Source organism: Hyaena hyaena, unplaced genomic scaffold, assembly GCF_003009895.1.
Source record: "Hyaena hyaena isolate Hyena2069 unplaced genomic scaffold, ASM300989v1 scaffold_263, whole genome shotgun sequence".
NCBI lineage: Eukaryota > Metazoa > Chordata > Mammalia > Carnivora > Hyaenidae > Hyaena > Hyaena hyaena.
Window position 1 is genome coordinate 1,162,921 of NW_024080897.1, and position 20,640 is coordinate 1,183,560.

At 44.9% G+C, this 20,640-nt stretch overlaps 1 protein-coding gene across 1 annotated transcript in view; it reads right to left on the reverse strand.

Annotated features, from left to right (window-relative positions):
• ABCC4 (ATP binding cassette subfamily C member 4) overlaps positions 1-20,640 on the reverse strand; it is a 259,478-nt gene that overhangs the window by 174,998 nt on the left and 63,840 nt on the right. The window contains exons 5-7 of the mRNA XM_039245707.1: positions 3,246-3,335; positions 1,836-1,999; positions 96-221 (exon numbers count right to left, since the gene is read on the reverse strand). Coding sequence (XP_039101638.1) covers positions 96-221; positions 1,836-1,999; positions 3,246-3,335 — 380 coding nt within the window. The remainder of the gene's footprint in view (positions 1-95; positions 222-1,835; positions 2,000-3,245; positions 3,336-20,640) is intronic.

Here is a 20,640-nt window from a genome sequence, read left to right on the forward strand (position 1 = left end):
AAAGTGAAAACTTCATTGCAACTTGTCAAACAATTCGGTGAAAGCGGGAGATTGAAAAGTACAGAAACATGACGCGAAATACACGGAAACTTTACCTTCTCAAACTGGTGACGAGGTCTGCAAAGGACTTTTCCCAAGCATACATCTTTATTATCCTTATGCCAGTGATAACTTCGTTCATGGTCCTGATCCTGACGTCCGTGAAAGTCGCGGTCTTATTCCTAAGGGGACAGATGTGACAGATGAGCAAGAGCCACTGCAGCCCCACTTTGCTTCTCAGCAGCGGGCGCCGCGAGAAACCCGGGATCAAATGACTCCCCGCGGCAGCTTGTGTCCCACAGCACAGGCAGCCCCGACTCAAAATCCAAATGGAAAAAGACAGCAATTCAGAAGTCAGCAAGTCGCCCCCATGCAAGAAATATTCTGGAGACCCTGCAAGACTGGCTAAGGAAGACCTGAGAGAGAGTCAGATACACACCATCGATTCCGGAAGGTCACGGTGGGGGAGGGGAGGCAGAAAGCACGTGCATCTAACAACAACACTACACTTGGCTGCAGTAGAATAAAATGGGAACAAAGTGCTTGAGAGCAGAAAAGAAAGGGAGGTGGATTCTCCGGGGTGAGGCGGGAGAGCAATGAAGCTTCTGAGCCCCAGCAGCTTTGGAACAGGATTCGAAAGGTACGGAACATATGTCCATGGCTAAGAGGGGAAAGAAAATCCAAATCAAGAAAACACCACGAGTAAAGGCACAGAGGAACTCGGTGCACTTCAAACAGCACAGCATCTTCTACCTGACAACCTTGACTGTGACCCTGTTCCAGCCTCTGGCGCCTGCTTCAGCCCCAGTAAGCTCTGTGTCACCAGCCACTTGTCTATCTGCATGCCGCTAGGACTGTGGGACATAGGAAGACGTAACTGAGGTCGGCCTTGCCCTTGGGGAGCTTATAACTTAGTGGACACGCTGAATTACGAACAAGACACACACACACACACACACACACACCTGGAAACGGCCCTAATGCAAGTGTAACAAAAATATAGGCAGTCAGAACTGGGCCTCTGAATAGACATTTAAGTTGTCCCATTATTTAGTACATGTTGAAATAGCTTCATCATATGTAAATTAGGCCTGAAGACACCACTTATGAGGCTCGGTGCCCGAAAAGCTGGCCAGGAGGGGCCAGCGGATGGATGCCTTCCCCTCTCCAGCTGAAAGCTGGGGCCTCCACAGGCTAAGCCTGAGCAGCCTAAAGCCGACACACAGAGGTCATAGAAGACGTCTGTATTGTTTTTGAACAAAAGCAGGGGGCAGGGGCGCCTGGGTAGCTCAGCTGATTAAGCATCCAGCTCTTGATCTTTTTTATTTAAACTTTTTTATGTTTTTTTATTTATTTCTGAGAGAGAGAGAGAGAGAGAGAGAGACAGCACAAACAGGGGAGGGTCAGAGAGAGGGGGAGATACAGAATCTGAAACAGGCTCCAGGCTCTGAGCTAGCTGTCAGCACAGAGCCCAACGCAGGGCTCAAACCCACGAACTGTGAGATCATGACCTGAGCCAAAGTTGGACGCTTAACCGACTAAGCCACCCAGGCGCCCCTCCAGCTCTTGATCTTGGCTCAGGTCATATCTCATGGTTCCTGATATCAAGACCCAAGTAGGGTTCTGTGATTCTCTCTCTCCCTCTCTCTCTCTGCCCCTTCCAAAGCTCTCTTTCCTGCTGTCTCTTTCTCAAAATAAACAAACTTTAAAAAAAGATAAAAAACCAAACAAAGCAAGGCACAGACCACAATAGTAACAAATACACATGACCTATTTTTTGAAAATGTTTCTCTTACCGGAGTGATGAAAACAATTTCCCGATGCAGCTTTGCAAGGGCAGGAGAATAATCAGAACTGCCATCCCGGCCAGACAGGATATTCCTATTTCCATCCAGAGCAAGGAGGTCACTGCTATGGCCTGCAGTGGCCCTGCCCACAGAAAGTGCAAGAATATTGTCACCTTAAAAGAGAAAGACAATGCTTTCTTAGGACTATGGAAACACAAGCCAATAAGCACGCAGTATGGAAACAATGTGCTCTGAAGGAGCAGTCAGAAACCTAAACAGAAATTATCACGGTGGGTTTTAAACCTGCTAACACAAAACTCCAAGTATCCAGGACAGTACAGGGAAGGCTCCGGGGACATCCAGGGAGAACTCGACTACCAGCACTAGAAGGAGATCTCAAGGGGTGCCTGGGTGACTCAGTCCATTAAGCGTCCGACTCTCGATCTCAGCTCAGGGCATCAGCTCATGGTTCATGAGTTCGAGCCCCGCATCAGGCTCTGTTCTGATGGTGTGGAGCCTGCTTGGGATTCCGTCTCTCCTTCTCTCTGCCCTTCCCCCACTTGTACGCACACACATGCACTCTCTATCTCTAAGATAAATAAACATTAAAAATTAAAAAAAGAAAAAAAAAGGAAGACTCAATTCTGTCTACCCCACAGATGAGCTCAGGGTTCCCCCAAACTTCCTCTACTACAAAATTCAGCCCCACCTCCTCTGGGCTCCCCAGGACCTCACAAAAGCCTGTATTATGGTACCTACCACTGTCTCTAGTAATTACTTGCACATTTCTCTCCCTGATAGGCTGTGGCTTCCCCAGGGCAGAAACTAAGCCTTATTCATCCCTGAAAATGAATAGGAGCCTTCATTCATGTTCGATGAGTGAATAACTGAAAGAGAAGTGGTCTGGTGCGATGCAGATCCGACCAGCAGCTACAAGGCCCCAGGTAGTGCAGTGGGTGGAGAAGAACAGTTAGTTTCCACCGAGGGCGTCACCCATTTGGCTTTTGTTTCCAAAGACTTCCTATGTCTAAGGCCCAGAACAATCCCTGTCCACCAGAAGGTCATCATTCAGAGCGGGAGGAAGACAAGTCGGCCGGCAATAGCAACAATGCATGCTCAGAAGGCCCCCGCCTGAAGGGCTATTAGGACCATGTAACGAAGCGGGTCGAGAACACATCTGCTTATGTCTCGTTCAAGTACACTGTGCACACACTGGGCAAACAACACCCTCCCCGACCGGACAACACGTATTATTATAGCCAAGCTGCACCCAGAGAAATGAGAACTGGATAAAAAGTATGCTTACCTGACGTCCCCAACAGCAGTCCGGCCCACACCCAAAAGTGGCACCAGAAATTCCAAGAAGTTAAACCGAGTGAGGGGGTGGGAATGGAGGAGGACCCGTCAGGGGCGGCTTACCTGATCAAACTTGTTCACGTCATTGGACAGCAGATTGACGATCTGGCCGGTCGTGGTCTTCCCCATGGCCGTGTTACTAAGGCGAAGGGCCTGACACAGAAGAGGGATCGGAGAGTTATATTCCCCCAGGGAGGCCACACTTAGAAAACTAGGAAAATGGCATGCACTTTTATGGGGTCTTGCGTGATATCAGGAGAACAGGATGACCAGGGGCAGCAGAGCTCCAGGGACCTAGGCTCAGCCTTCAACTAATGTGGTGGCAGTCATGTCCCACGAGGATCTAGGGAGCAAGAGGGGACACAAGCAAACTCCCATACCCCGTTATTCGATGAATCTGGACATGCCCAAAGTATAAAAGGATAGATGCTCAGGAGTCAGCTAAAGTAATTGTGAGCCACAATCTACGAGAGTGGAGAGGCTAAGGACAGAAATTAGGAGACGGGCTAGAAACCTGGAACCAGTCATTAATTCGGCACGTGACGTCATGATAACACTCTGGGTCTTAGGCTCCTCGTTCTGCAAATGGAAATAACCCCAGACGCTGCCTAGACAGACCACAGGTTCCTAGACGGGGCTGCAGGATACTTGCTATCCACTACGCGGGGGACACCAGGTGCTCCAGGCGACAGGATGCCTGAGGAGTCGTGTTTCCTGTTTAGAGGTGGGACGTGGTGTGGACAAGCAGCTGTAATTCGAGCGGGAAATGGACAATAAGGACGGCAGCACAGGGACCTGGCTTCCACTGAGTGACTCAGTGGACAGGACACACCTTGGACAAGGAGGAGGAGAAACTCCATGGAAAGAGGGAAGAAGAACACTGTGATCGCAAGGAACAGCATGCAGAGTGAGGGAAGGAAGATGTAGAAGCAGCTGAGTGAAGAGGATCTGAAATCTGGCTAGAAAGGTGGAACGGAAACCAGCTAGTGTCCAGAAAACAAAAGGGAGAAGTAAATGTCTTTTTACATGAGAGTGAGAAATGCAACTCTAGGAAGATTAGGCTGTAGAAGCAACTGGCCAGGCGACTCTGATAAGGAGGGAGGATTAGGAACCACCGATGGTCCAGGCAATGGTAAGGGGCTGTGTGAATGTGAATGGAAAGGAAGGGCCAAGACCAGGGAAGACACTTTGGGAAATACAAAGTGTTACATAAATGTAAGCACATCAGCCACAAAAAATACAGGGTCCCGCCCCCCCAAAGAAAAAAGAAAGAAATGCCCCTACTGGAGGAAAGAAATACACACCTTGGTACCTTACTTACTGAAGGCTAATTAGAAACTACTTTTAAAGCCAATTTTACATACAAATACATGTGAATCCCTCATTCAGAAAATACACAATGGAAGTAGATAGCTGATAACTAATTTTAAAAATTAAAGAAAGACAGAATAGCATACAGAACTGATCCTAAAACTGATTTTCGGGGCGCCTGGGTGGCTCAGTTGGTTAAGCGTCCGACTTCCACTCAAGTAATGATCTCACAGTTCATGAGTTCGAGCCCCACGTCAGGTTCTGTGCTGACAGCTTAGGGCCTGGAGCCTGCTTCAGATCCTGTGTCTACCTCTCTCTCTGCCACTTCCCTACTCATGCTCAGTCTCTCAAAAATAAATAAGCACTAAAATAAAATTGTTTTAACTGATCATTTTCAAAAATTCTCAAGACCACTGCACCCAATTAGAATAGTCATCCATGGGGCGCCTGGGTGGCTCAGTCGGTTGAGCATCTGACTTCGGCTCAGGTCATGATCTCACGGTTCATGGGTTCGAGCCCCGTGTCGGGCTCTGTGCTGACAGCTCAGAGCCTGGAGCCTGTTCGGATTCTGTGTCTCCCTCTCTCTCTGACCCTCCCCTGCTCATGCTGTCTCTCTCTCTCTCTCTCCTAAAAATACATAAAACATTTAAAAAAATTTTTTAAAAAACGAATCGTCATCCACAGACCGTCCCTGACAACAAGAACCACATGGTAAAAGGGTGCAGATGACTATTTGTGCCAAAGGCAAAGTTCCTTTAGGCAGGCCACCAGGGCCACTTGTCATTCCATTACGCTGGTGACGGGGTATAGTAACAGACTAAAGGCTGGCTCTGGGACAAAAGCGCACGTAAGTGAAGGGCAGCGCTGCAGCCAACACAGAAATTAATCTCTGTCACCGTCTAGCTAGGACAAGAAAAGCAGTGGAGTGTCAGTAATGCTGGTACGAGGAAGACACAGCTCCTAAGCACACACTGCCAGACTTCTGCTTCCACCCGTGAAAGAACAGTTGGTACTGGAGCCCCCACCACCTCCCAGCAAAAACCCAGAACACCAGACAGAAAGATGGAGCTGCTGTTTCAGGCACAGGCCATAGCAGGCACAGGGCCGTGGGCACAGAGAGAAGGGGCACCAGAGCAGAGCCCAGAGACCGCCCGGCTTTCTGCCCGGGGACATTTACTGCCCATGAAGAACTGTGGCTTCGCAGCGCCCAGGAGGGAGAGGCAGTCGTTTCAAGTTGCGGAAACGTCTGGAATTTGCATGCCAGGGTAGGAGAAGGTTAGGCCCCAGGACTTTTTGTAGGGAATTAGCAGGGGAGAGAGTGGCAGCTATGGGCTCAAGAGGTCACATGAGGGGACATGGAGTTTCTGCCCAACCAGAATAAAAAGATCTTCATAAGTACCTCAAATACCCCACTTAGACACCAGGAGGGCCATGCCTTAGTACTAAAGATCATACTCTGGAGTAAGAGCCACGCAGTTGGACTAAAATGGAAATATCCGCCATTAGATAGATACACAGATACCTAAAGTAGGAAGGTAGAGTTACATATGTGGCTAGATCCAATCCTGACAAAACCAACCAGGAATTGCTTATAAGAACAAAACTCAATGCCCTTCAGTCAAAACTCCCTATCATATCATCCCTTATCACATCCAACTCTGTGCAGGATTGTTTATAACTGTGCAGTTATTACACATGCAAAGAAGAAAATGGGACCCATTATCAAGGAGAAAGAAAACAGGCAATAGAAGCAGACCCTGAGATGATCCAGATTTTGGATTTAGCAGATGAGAACTATAAAACAACTATTGTAAACTGTGTGCAAGGAGGTAAAGGAAAGTATGGTTATAACAAGTGAGCTAGAAGGGCACCTGGGTGGCTCAGGCCGTTGAGCATCTGACTTCGGCTCAGGTCATGATCTCGCATTTCGTGGGTTCAAGCCCTGTGTCGGACTCTGTGCTGACAGCTCAGAGCCTGGAGCTGCTTCAGATTCTGTGTCTCCCTCTCTCTCTGCCCCTCCCCTGCTCCTGCTCCGTTTCTGTCTCTCAAAAATAAATAAACATTAAAATACCATTTTTAATAAAAAAAGAAATCTTCAACCTAAAGGAATTGGTACCGACCAGATGAAAACTCAGAGGTACAATAAGGAATAAAGAGAAACCAAAATGGCAAAAAGGCAGATAGACACAAAAGATTAAAAATTTCCTTTTCAGCACTATCAACAACAGCCAAAGGATAGAAAGAGTCCAAATGTCCACGACAAATGAATGGATAGAGATGTGGTGTATATATACAATGGAGTATGACTCGGCAATCAAAAAGAATGAAGTCTTGACATTTGCAACTATGTGGATAGAACTAGAGGGTATTGCGCTAAGCGAAATTAGTCCGAGAAAGACAAATATCATGACTGCATGCATATGAGGACTTTAAGGTACAGAACAGATGAACATAATGGAAAGGAAGCAAAAGTAATATAAAAGCAAGGAGGGGGACAAAACATAATTGACTCTTAAATATGGAGAACAAATAGACAGTTACTGGAAGCGCCATGGGAGGGGGGATGGGCTAAATGGGAAAGAGGCATTAAGGAATCTACTCCTAAAATCATTGTTGCACTATATGCTAACTTGGATGTAAATTTAAAAAATAAATTTAAAAAATTTCCTTTTAATTTATTTGAAAGGTAACTGGCTGCTTAAAGCAAACACTGCTAACGCTCCACGGGGTATGCAGAGGTGAGCTACATTAACCCCCACAGCACAGTGAATGGGAGAGGAGCAGGGCTTTATGCTTGCATGTTGCTTACGTTTTATGTAAAGTGGTCTAACATGATGGCTACACAGACTGTGACAGGCCAAGATGCCTATCTGAATCTCTAAGTCAACACTAAAACCACAGAAAGAGATACTGTTAAAAAGCCAATATAGGCATCAAAATGGAATACTAAAAAATTTCTGATAAGGGGGCACCTGGGTGGCTCAGTTGATTAAGCATTCAAATTTTTTTTTAATGTTTCTATTTATTTCTGAGAGAGAGACAGCGTGAGCAGGGGAGGGTCAGAGAGAGAGGAAGATACAGAATCTGAAGCAGGCTCTAGGCTCTGAGCTGGCTGTCAGCACAGAGCCAGAAGTGGGGCTCAAACCCATGAACTGTGAGACTGTGACCTGAGCTGAAGTCAGAGGCTTAACCAACTGAGCCATGGTTCAACTCTGGCTCAGATCATGACCTCACGGTTCGTGAGTTCAAGCCTCCTGTCGGGCTTAGTGCTGACCGCTCAGAGCCTGGAGCCTGCTTGGGATTCTGTGTCTCCCTCTCGATCTCCCTCTCCCCAACTTGTGCTCTGCCTGTCTCTCTCTCTCTCTCAAAAATAAACAAACATTTAAAAAATTGAAAAATATCTGATAACCCCCCCCATTGCCAAAAAAAAAAGCCAGGAATGGAAAAAACAAAACACAGATGAAAAAAAAAAAATAAGTAGCAAAGTGAAAAGCTGAAACCTAGTCACATCAATATTACACTAAATGTAAACACACTAACACTCTACTTAGGGGTGCCTGGGTAGCTCGGTTGGTTAAGCGTCCGACTTCAGCTCAGGTCATGATCTCACGGTTCATGGGTTTGAGCCCCACGTTGGGCTCTGTGCTGACAACTCAGAGCCTGGAGCCTGTCTTCGGATTCTGTGTCTCCCTCTCTCTCTCTGCCCCTCCCCCACTCACACTCTCTCTCTCTCAAAAAAAAAAAAAAAGAATAAATGTTGAAAAGAAAAATTTTTTTAAGCCAGAGACTGTCACAACAGATTAATAAAGGGCTGACCTAAGCTGCTGTAAAAGGGAGATATATACTTTAAATACACAGGACGAAAGTGAAAGGCTTACAAAAGATAGGCCATGCAAACAACAGGTACAATGAATGTGGTGTGGCTGTATTAGTATCAGACAACACAGACTTTGAGACAAGGAATATGACCAGAGATTAATAAGGTCAGTTCACCACCCCTAAATGTGCATGGATCAAATTATAGAGTTTCAACATATATGAGACAAAAATAGAACTAAAGAGAAAAAATTAGAAAACACACAATCATAGATCTTAACATCCCTTTCCCAGTAATTGATAAAAGTGGACCAAAAAAAACCAAAACATGAGTCTACGGAAGACGTGAATGACGTTAATCTGTGTGGAGCACCACACCTGACAATTGCAGGGTAGTTTTCTCAAGCACACACTGGATATTTCTCACCATAGACCCTATCCTGCCAGGGCAAGGACATAAGTCTCAATAAGTGTCTAAACACAAAAATGTTGCACAGAATGTTCTCTGAAAAAAAAATTAAATTAGAAATCACGGAGATAGCTCTAAAAACCCCAAATATTTGAGAATTAACAACATATTTCTAAATAGCTATGTACCAAAGAAGACCTCATAGGAGAAATCAAAATTATTTTTTAAATGTTTTTATATTTTTAATAGTTTATTGTCAAGTTGGTTTCCATATAACACCCAGTGCTCATCCCCACAAGTGCCCTCCTCCATGCCCAGTACCTCCCTTCCCCTTTCCCCCACCCCCATCAGCCCTCAGTTTGTTCTCGGCATTCAAGAGTCTTTCATGGTTTGCCTCCCTCCCTCTCCCCACTATTTCCTCCCTTCTTCTCCCCCTTGTTCCTCCGTCAAGTTCCTCCTAATCCTCCTATATGTGCAAACATATGATATCTGTCCTTCTCTGCCTGACTTATTTCACTCAGCATAAAACCCTCAAGGTCCATCCATGTTGCTACACATGGCCAGATGTCATTCTTTCTCATTGCCATGGAGTATTCCACTGTACAGATAAACCACATCTTGATCCATTCGTCCATTGATGGACACTTAGGCTCTTTCCATGTTTTAGCTATTGTGGAGAGTGCTGCTATGAACCTTGGGGTACATGTGCTCCTATGCATCAGCATTCCTGTGTCCCTTGGGTAAATTCCTAGCAGTGCTATTGCTGGGTCCTAGGGGAGTTCTACTGCTAATTTCCTGAGGAACCTCCATAGTGTTTTCCAGAGGGGCTGCACCAGTTTACATTCCCACCAACAGTGTAGGAGGGTGCCCGTTTCTCCACATCCTCGCCAGCATCTAGAGTCCTCTGATTTGCTCATTTTAGCCACTCCGACTGGCATGAGGTGGTAGCTCAGTGTGGTTTTGATTTGTATTTTCCTGATGAGGAGGGATGCTGAGCATCATTTTAAAGAAATGAAAGTGAAAACATACCATATCATAATCTGTAAGGCTATAGGTGAGCAAGCCTTAGAGGAAACTTCTAGCTTTAAAAGTTTTACATTAAAAAGAAAGGTACAAAACTGATGATCTAAGATTCTGCCTAAGACTAAGACCAAAGAACCCCCCCACACACACACCCACACACACTCACTCCATGCACACTTCCAGAAGAGCATCTAGTGTAATCAAAGATCTGTGTGCTGGCCCAGGAACTATCAGCTCACTGAGGGCAGAGACCCTGTCATAAGCATTTACATCAGCAGCACCACAAAAACAGCCACCTTTTAATGAAGACCTACTACAACTCAGGCAACTGAATAGGAAACAACCTTGGGCACCAGGGTGAGCTCAAGCCCCACTTCTCTCTCTCTCCCCACCTGGATTCTCTCTCTCTCTCCCCTTTCTCACTTGGCCCCCCCCAAAAAGGCAACAACCTTACAAAGCAACAATTATCCCTTATTTTGCAGATGAGAAAATAGGCTGAGCACATTCATGTCTCACAGAACACTGTATTTTTTCTTTTAATGAAGCAAAATTACCACTCTTCTTTGTAATGTAGAAAACTGAAGTTTGCTTCTAATAAATTATGTGTGTTACAGTTTAAAAACACTTCACATCCGGTGTAGAGGAAAACAATGTACAAATTAATGCGTACTAATGCATCATCATTCTGCTAACGTTTTGGTTCCACATTTCCTGAAGTTTACAGGTTATTGGAGGATACTATTTGATTAAATTTGTTTTCCTTGTGAAAACAAAATAGTTCCACCATGAAAGCAATAAAAGGCAAACAAAAGAAACTGGAATCAATATTTGCACTCTATCTGCCAGACCCAAGGTTAGTATCTTTAATAAATCAAGAACACCTAAATATCAATAAGAATTATAAAAGATTACCAACGAAAAAAGGGAGCCAAATAACATATACAGGAAACGCACTAAGGGAAACACAAATGCCCAATGAACATTTTCAAATACTCAAATTCATCATTACTCAGACAATGTAAATTAAAGGAACAAAGCAGTATTATTTTTCATCCAGAAACTGGTAAAAGTGGAAAAGACAAAAAAACTAGAACATCCAATCTTGGCCAAGGGTGTGGGGCCCCCTCATTTCAGCACAGAGACTAGAGTTACCAACTTTTAGGAAGGAAATCTGATATTCAACAGCCTTGAAATGTATATACCCTGAAAATTTAAGGAAGGATGTCTGCCAACGGTTGCACTTTGGTCACATTCACTGCACTCACACCTGTTAATATATAAAACTGGAAAACAATCTAATTATTGGTTATACTAGAACATATGTGGTCACTGAAAACTATACTGCCAACAGTGGACTGCAAACTACATCTGAGCAGGCTTCCATTTACAGCTGGCTCCTTCTCTGAGTGGGCATGAAAATACATCTGGAGTATAAAGCAACTCTATAATCTGGGCCAGAACATTAACTTTTTTTTTTTTAATTTTTTTTTTTTTAATGTTTTATTTATTTCTAGGAGAGAGAGAGAGACAGCGTGAGCAGGGGAGAGTCAGAGAGAGAGGGAGTCACAGACTGAAACAGGCTCCGGGCTCTGAGCTGGCAGTTAGCACAGAGCCCGACGCGGGGCTCGAACCCACGAACCGGGTTCGTGTATGGACACATACACGTGTATGGACGTGTATGGACGCCCCAAACGGCCAGGCCTTCGGAGTTCTGCCTGCGTCACAAACCCATTCTGCTCCCTGCCGTCAGGCTATCAGTACCTACTGCTGTTTCCAAGCTCGGATTCGGCTTCGTAATGTTTTAAGGAAAATGACAGTAAATAGTCTCTGAGGAGGAACCTAAAGGAATTTCAGAACAAAAAGCCAAGTACTTGTGTCACGTGTCTTGCAGTTTTGGTTTGCTTCCTGGTTCGTGGCCCCACCGCAGGGCCAGGCGCACCAGGTGCTGCGGCTGCAGGTAGGCTGGGTGTCAGCGCAGGCAGCGAGGGGAGCACGCTGAGCGCATCTGAACCAGAAAGTCGCCTGTGTGCTTCCAGTACTTGCCTAGAGTTGCCTACTAACGCTGCCACATCGACTTTCGCGATGAGATCGTCTACAGATTCACCTCCATTGCTGAGGGGAGGACCCCAGGATCGCCTAAGCTCCTCCGTCCCCATGAACGTAATGGGGGCCAACTCCATAAAGCTAATCAGATTCCCCCTGCGTTCTGTAGAAGAGAGATTCAAGGAAAAGAAAACCAAAGTGCACACAAAGTTAACAACGTGTGCTGTCTACAACCTGAGAGCTCACTGCCTCCCCCCTCCCCCGCCCTGCCCTCCACCCCTCCATCCTCCGAGGCTGGCGCACATCCCAGCAGGCCCACACAGAAAGCTCTCTGCAAGCCTTGGAACTTCCCTCCTGGGGTACCATCAGCTTTCTTTTAGCTCCACTGGCCTTTTCTTTGTCATTCTACCATGGTGACCTGTGGGAGTCAAGAGGCCAGAAAGACACGCACAGACTTCACAAGACCTGAGCACGAGGGTGCCATGGTGGAACCCGAGAACCACTTGGGGGCCTATGACATTTGCTCTTACGTCACAAGGAGTCCTCATTCCCTGACTTCGTCACCTCTACTGGCCATGAGTCCCCGAATGTCTAAGGCTATATGACAGCAGTGTATTCAAGGTGAGGTGACATCCCCAGATAATGAAAGGCTCCCCCAACCCACACCCTTCCATCACCAATGTCTTGTTCCCAAACAAGAGGGGGGAAGAGAGAGATGAACGACATGAACAGCTGTGCCAAAGCAGGGCTGGTGGGGCAGCAGGCAGATGTAATAATACGGTGAGCATGACAAACCCAGTGACCAGGAAGGAGAATACACACACACACACACACGGTTACAATCACACACTTTCAGGCTAGAGGAGAGACTATCTTAATGAGAAAATAAAAATGAACTACATGCCCAATAGAAGAAAAAAAATTCAACTTTTTAAAATATCTTTTAGTATGCTTTTCTGTTTCTAAAAATTATAACCAAAAAATGTGAGCACAAACTATCTTCTGAAAAACGGTATGCCTGATCTTAAAAATGTATACATGAGGCCATATGCTGTGTCTTTTGTTTTTAATATTTATTTATTTTTGAGAGAGAGAGAAGATGAGCAGGAGAGAGGCAGAAAGGGGGGCGGCGGGGGGGACGGAAGCTAAAGTAGGCTCCAGGCTCTGAGCTGTCAGCACAGAGCCTGATGTGGGGCTCAAACCCACGAACCATGAGATCATGACCTGAGCCGAAGTGAGATGCTTAACTGACTGAGCCTCCCAGGCGCCCCCATATGCTAAGTCTTTAAGGCAACTATACTTAGAACTCTTCTGTCTATACAGAAGTGTCTAAATTTTGCTCAGCACGCACCTTCCTTCAGACCAAGCCTACAAGAGGGAAGCGATATGCCCTCTACAAACTCATCCACGGGGCATGATTTTACTGTCAAAGTGACAGTGTTTTACAAATGGGATTTTCCTTTTCCCTCATGTTTTATATTTACCAAAGTACTGAGCTTAAGGAAGCTGGATACACAGCACACCTAAGTCACACTGCACACTTCTGTAAGGTCACAAAACAAGGTGTGTTACGCATTCCCTTGTAAACACGGTGCTTGAAGCTTTCAGCAAATGAGTCAATCTGTGCAGAAGAAAACAACAGAGGGAGATGCTGTCCAAATCACGATTTTCACAGCGCACATTTTGAGACCCAAACTTACGAAAAGCAGCAATGCCCTAGTATCTGTCATTGGTATGTACAAAGAGACTAAGCAAAGTGCAGAGAGCAAGAAAATGCTCCCTCACAAAGCAACCCATCACATTCTCCACCGAATTCCATGCTCCCCACGCACTGCCAAGGAGCATCAGCGAGAGCAGCCGGGCGCCAGTGGCTGTTAAGTCGCAGAGACAGCAAAGAAAATAACCCGGTCAGTTCAGCTAATGAGCCCCAGAGGGAGGAGAAGGGAGGAGACAAGGTCTTCAAAACATAACCCCGACACGGCCGCCTGCGCTGCACAGGGGACCAGAGGGGTAGAGGCTTCTCTGACATGCTTTCCTTTTCCTCCACAAGTAACTGGAACTTTATTGCCACTGTTGAGGATCAGGGCGAACTGTCATTTTTTCAATGAAGACTGACTAAATATATGATCTGCGCCTGTTCAAAAAAAAAAAAATGACGTTAACCTTGAAGACATTATGCTAAGTGACGCACGGGAGGTACTTAAGCAGTCAGTGTCCTGGAAGGCAGGAAGTCGCATGGTGGTCGCCAGCGGCTGGGGGGAGGGAGGAAGGGAAATGAGGAAGTGATCTCATGGGTACAGAGGTTCAGTTTTACAAGAAGAAAAGAGCTCTGGAGATGGACACCAGTGACGGCTGCATGAGGATGTGAATGTACTTAAGGCCACTGAGTGGTACACGCAAAAATGGTAAATGTGGTCAATTTTAAGTTATGTGTATTCGAACAGATAAACATTTAAAACCACAAATTAAAACAAAAAAAAAATGAGGGGCACCTGGGTGGCTCAGTCGTTAAGCGTCCACTCAGGTCATGATCTCACAGCTTATGAGTTTGAGTCCCGAGTCAGGCTCTGTGCTGACAGCTCAGAGCCTGGAGCCTGCTTCGGATTCTGTGTCTCCTCGCTCTCTGCCCCTGCCCCTCTCGCACTCTGTCTCTCTCATTCTGTCTCTCTCTCAAAAATAAACAAAACATAAAAGTAAAAAAATAAAAAACAAAATGAAGGGCACCTGGCTGGCTCAGTCATTAGAGCATGTGAATTTACGTTTATTTATTTATTTTGAGAGAGAGAGAGAGAGAGAGAGAGAGGAGAGGAGAGAGAGACAGAGAGAGTGAGAGAGAGAATCCTAAACAGGCTCCATGCTGTCAGCACAGAGGCTGATATGGGACTCAAACCCACGAACCATGAGATCATGACCTGAGCTGAAACCACCAGCCGAAAGCTTAACTAACAGAGCCACCCAGGCGCCCCACAGAGCACGTGACTCTTGATCTCAGGGTTGTGAGTTCAACCCCACCCTGGATACAGAGATTACTTAAAAAAAATCAATCAAAAATGATTACCTTTAAAGACCTGGGGAAAAAGTGGGAACCAACCAAAAACTGTAAACCTACAGAAATACCTTAAAATAACAAAGAAATAAAAAGATTTTCAGATCAACAAAAATTTTTTTGTTAACTTTTTTTAACATTTATTTATTTTTGAGAGAGAGCTAAAGAGACAGAGAGCACGTGAGTGAGCAGAGGAGGGGCAGAGAGGGAGGGAGACACAGAAACCAAAGCAGGCTCCAGGCTCCGAGCTGTCAGCACAGAGCCCGATGCAGGGCTCGAACTCACAAGCTATGAGATCATGACCTGAGCCGAAGTCAGACGCTTAACGCACTGAGCCACTCAGGCGCCCTGACCAACATCAAAATTTAAAAATTAAACTAACTTGGTTTTTAAAAATTAAACATCAGTACTGTTTTTAGCATCAATCCTGGGGAAAGGAATGGAGACATTCACGCTGTCTGTTCACCTGCCCAGAAGGCTCCCCTCACCCCTCCCTGTACCCCCCTCACCATCTACCACTGCCCAGCCCCTCGTCCCCTTCACTGCAGTACAGTGACTCCTCAATGTTCCTGATGGTAAGAATCCCTGGGGCACAGATTAAAGATAAAGATTTCCAGGGCTTCTCGTAATCCCGAGGGAGTAGGTCTGGGGTTAAACCCAGCTTCTAGGGTTTCTTGTTAAGCACAAAGATGACTCATTAGAATTTAGCGACCCGCAGCCTGGCATATGTCCGCCTCACCCTTGATCCGCTCGGCAAGGAAGTGGATCAGGCACGTCGCCCGATCCTAACCGTGCCTGCAGTGTACACAGCTCCCAGCTGCGAGGCCCATAAACACGGAACTATTAAAAGCCGTGAGCAGACAGCTGCTCCGACAAGTGGCTGAGTAACTGATAGGGGACCTGCCCCGCCTCCTCCGCCTCTGCCACACACACGCAACTATGTGACTGCGCAAAATTACGTTTCCAGGCTCCAGACACCAGCCGCTGCAAGACCGATCCTGCGAGAAGGGGCGCTCACGGCGTGAACACCACCGCGGTCTCAGCGCTCGGCCGGGAGACCATTTTCCAACAGGGCCAGTGAGCTCAGGTCAAACAGTGCAGCAGCCCCCTGGGCTGAGGCGTCAGAGGTCAGATTCCTCGCGGATGGATGAAAGGGTCCCCCAGGTCTCGGGGCGGGGGGCTCGGGGGGTCACCTTGCTGCAGGAAGGCCTGCCCTGAGGGACGGCCTACAAAGGCCCAGGTCACCAGAGAGCCGGTGCAAAGAATAGCAAGCAGAACACGATACCTGAAGGTCAAGTTGGGGCACTGAGCTCCTGCCCAGCCAGCGTGGAGAAACCGTACTACCGTTAAGGAGGCTGGAATGCAGGCGCCGCACCAGAAAGACCGCGCCTCGGAATTAAAGGCCGCTCTCTGGGGCAGTGATTCTCAACCGCGGCAATTTGGCCCTAGTCCCCTGCCCTCAGGGGACACCAGGCGATGTCTGGAGGCCTTACTGGTTGTTACAACTAGAAAGATGCTCCTGGCATCCAGTGGGCAGAGGCCACAGGGCCTGCTCACATGCTACACTGCACGAGGTCCCCTTCACCCCCGCCCCCCGACGAAACGTGACACAGCCCCAAACGCAGGCGTGCAGCTGAGGATCTCTCCCATAAAACAGATTTGCTCATCCTGGAAAAGATCCGAAGGCCTAACAAGAACCCACAAAAGACATACAGCTTGAAGGTTGAGACCCACCAAGTTGGAGACACTTGAGAAAAAACACCACAGAATTTCCAAAACTGTAAGCTTAACGAAGCATAAATCGAGCCTACCCAAGTTCAAAGAGATCAGCCAATAAGTGACCCATTAATGCAAAACTCAACATCTCAGACTATCAGAATGTAGACTTGCACTGTAGCATTCATAACATACAATTTTAAGAGTCTTAAACATGCTAAAAAAAAAAAAAAAAAAACCCAAACAGGAAAATATAACCCAGAGGAAGAATGAAAGCAGTCTTGGTAATAAAAAGCAAACTACATAAATAAGAATAAAAACAAACCCACGTTGACCCAGGTATTGGATTTTTAAATATTTTATGTTCAAGGAGCTGAAGGGAAATACGTTCAAAGATTTAAAAAGAAATAGGAGTAAGCAGATTATCTACAGAAAAATCCAAACTATAACAGTTTGAACATAAAAGAAACAGTAGTCAGGTTGATCAATAAAAAACTACCTAGTCTGAAGGACAAAGAGAAAAAAATTAGAAAGAAAGAGAAAAAAAAATGAGAACAGATCAGAAGAGAATATTTTAGGGGCGCCTGGGTGGCTAAGTCAGTCTGACATCGATTAAGGATCGTGAGTTCGAGCCCCACATCGGCCTCTAAACTGTCAGCTCAGAGCCTGAAGCCTGCTTCAGGAATCTGTGTCTCCCTCTCTCTCTCTGTCTGCCCCTCCCCTGCTTGTGCTCACATGCTCACTCGCTCTCGCTCTCTCGCTCTCTCTCAAAAATAAAACAGTAAAAAAACAAAAAAGAAAAAGAAGAAGAGACTATTTTAAGATATAATGGCCTTGGGGCATCTGGGTAGCTCAGTCAGTTAAGCATCCAACTTTGGCTCACATCATGATCTCACGGTTTATGTGTTCAGGCCCCAAATTGGGCTCTGCACTGACAGCAGAGCCTGCTTGGGATTCTCTCTCTCCTCTCTCTGCTCCTCCCCCACTAGCTCTCTCTCCCTCTCTCTCTCTCTCAAAATAAATAAACTTTAAAAGAAGATATAATGGCCAAATATTTCTCAAGTTTTTTAAGAAAGAACCAAATTAAAGATCAAAATGCTCAGCAAATCCCAAGAGACATAAGTACAAAGAAAATCACACCTGGGTAGCGCTCTCCTGAAAAATCAATTGCAAAATAACATGTCAAAGCCTGCCAGAGAAAACAGAAACATGGAGGAAACAAAGACACAAATGAGGAGTGACATCTTGTCAGAAACAAGGGAGGCCAGGTGACAATGACCCCAACATACTGAAAGGGATAAAAGAGTGTCAATCAGAATATAATATCCAGCCAGCATATTGTTCAGCAACAAGGGAGAAAAACAGATTTTCAGATAAACCAAAACTGAGAATTCACCACTTGCAGACCTACTCTTAAGAAAGGCTGAAGGATTTTTTTCCAGGCGGAAAAGAAATCCTACCAAATGGAAACCTGGCGGTGAAGAAAGGCAGTAGGAATGGCAATTAGATAAATAAAAGCGAAAGTTCCTTTCCTTCTTTCCTTCTTTTAAATTCTGGACAAATGAATATTTAAAGCATAAGTAACAACACTGTGTGGTGGTGAAGGTTAATTAATTACAACTCAATTTGAAATGTCAACAAAGCTAAGGAGAGACTTCAAAGGTCAGGATGCAGAAACTTCATGACTAAAGGGAAAAATGGACAACCTCTCACAGTTGAGATGGTTTAACCTCTCGCTCTCATTGTCTCCATTTAAAGACAACAAGATTTTCTATATAGATATCCCAAGCAATCTACCCAAAAATTTACAATTAAATGCGGCTGGGCAAAGTCTCAGGACAACAATTACAACAACAACAACACACACACACACACAGTTGTACTTCTATATAAAATAAAGTGAAAAGTTAAAATTAAAAATATCATTTATAATACCAAAAGAAACCATAAAATACTAAGGAATAAATTAAGTGAAGGTTCTGAAAGACCTCAATACTGACAACTATAAGATACGGATAAGAGAAGTTAAAGAACACCTAAATCAAGAGATAAACTGGGGCGCCTGGGCAGCCCAGTCGGTTAAGCATCCAACTTCGGCTCAGGTCATGATCTCAGGTTCATGAGTTGGAGCCCCAGCCAGGCTCTGCTTGGAGCCTACTTGAGATTCCGTGTCTCCCTCATTCTCTTCCCCTCCCCTGCTCAAGCTCTGTCCTCTTCTTTCTCTCCCAGAAATAAATAATAAACATTTTTTAAAAGTATTTAAAGAGATATACCACACTCATGTTTTGGAAACTAATATACAGATGCACATTCTCTCTAAATGATCTACAAAATTTGATGTAATCCCAACGTATATCCAAATAGCATCTTTTGTAGAAATTGACAGTGTGACTCTAAAATCTCTATGAAAACACAAGACTTAGAATAACCAATGTAACCAAAATAGAATAAGTTACACTTATTTGATTTCAAGATGTAGTAGAAAACTATGATAATCAAGAGAATTTCATTTTGGAGAAAGGATAGACCTATAAATCAACAGAACAGAATAAGAATCCAGAAACAGTTTGACCTATAAATGGTCATTTAATCTTGGACAAAGTCTCCAGTTTAATTCAAAGGCAAAAGGGTAATTTTTTCAATAAATTGTGCAGAAACTAAATATATCAAAACTGAATAAAATTCAACCCCTACCTCACAATGTATATAAAAATTAATAATATAAAAATAATATAAAAAATTAATACACTATGAAAGTAAACCAAAATCTAAATCTAAATCTAAAACTATAAAACACCCCGAATAAAACATAGACAAAAGTTTCTCAGATAGAATATAAGCAGCAATAAGCATTAAAAAAACTGATAAACGACTTCATCCAAAACATTCCATTCCTCAAGAGATTATTAAGTAAATAAAAAAGCAAGCCACAGATTCAAAGAAAATGTTTGCAATTTATGTATCTGGCAAACAACTAGAATCCTGCATATACAGAATTTGCACAATTTATTAAGACAAAAACCCCACTATAAATGGGCAAACATTGCACAGACACTTCACAGAGAAGATTCGTGAACAGCAAAGCAGCACATAAAAAGATACTGAGCATTATTACTCCTCAGTGAAGACCAAAACCATAATGAGATACTATTTTACATACCCTTGAATAACTAAAATTAAAAATACTGATTATACCAAGTCTCGGTGAGGATACACTGCTCTTCCTTGCAAATTACGACACTAACAAATTGCCCCTAGCAATGAACTTTTCGCAAAATGCACGGGTCCAACTCAAGTTCATATCCAAGGAGAAAAATGGATGGGGGAGATGTGTTTAAAAGATTGAAAGTGCTGGGGAGCCTGGGTGGCTCAGTCAGTTAGATGTCTGACTTCAGCTCAGGTCATGATCTCACAGTTTGTGAGTTCAAGCCCCGCGTTGGGCTCTGTGCTGACAGCTCAGAGCTTGGAGTCTGCTTCAGGGGGTGGGTGGGTGGGTGTGTGTGTGTGTGTGTGTGTGTGTGAAATAAGCATTTAAAAAACTTTTTTAAGATTTTAAAGAGTTAAACAATGTAAGGTGCATTACTATTTCATTCTAATTTTGTCAGAAGATTACAAATTCGAAGAGACATTCCAACCAAATGTGCTCTATTTCCATTAACAGTGAAGTGTCACTGTGACAGTACTCTCAAGATGCTAGTCCCTAGACATTTTCAGAAAGAAAACGTAACCACAGACTAATAGGCAAAATACTGGATTAAAAATATGAAATCGCTATTTATTAAACCCTCAACAGTCAAATATCTGCAATCTCATATTATCCAGCCTGAATATAAAGCAACACAGAATGTCTCCACTGAAATAATTAGCTTTACATAAAAACAAAACAGGGGCGCCTGGGTGGCTCAGTCAGTTGGGCAGCCGACTTCAGCTCAGGTCATGATCTCGCGTTTCACGGATTCAAGCCCCGCATCGGGCTCTGTGCTGACAGCCAGCTCAGAGCCTGGAGCCTGTTTCAGATTCTGTGTTTCCCTCTCTCTCTGGCCCGCCCCTGCTCAAACTGTGTCTTTCTCTCTCTCTCTCTCTCTCTCTCTCTC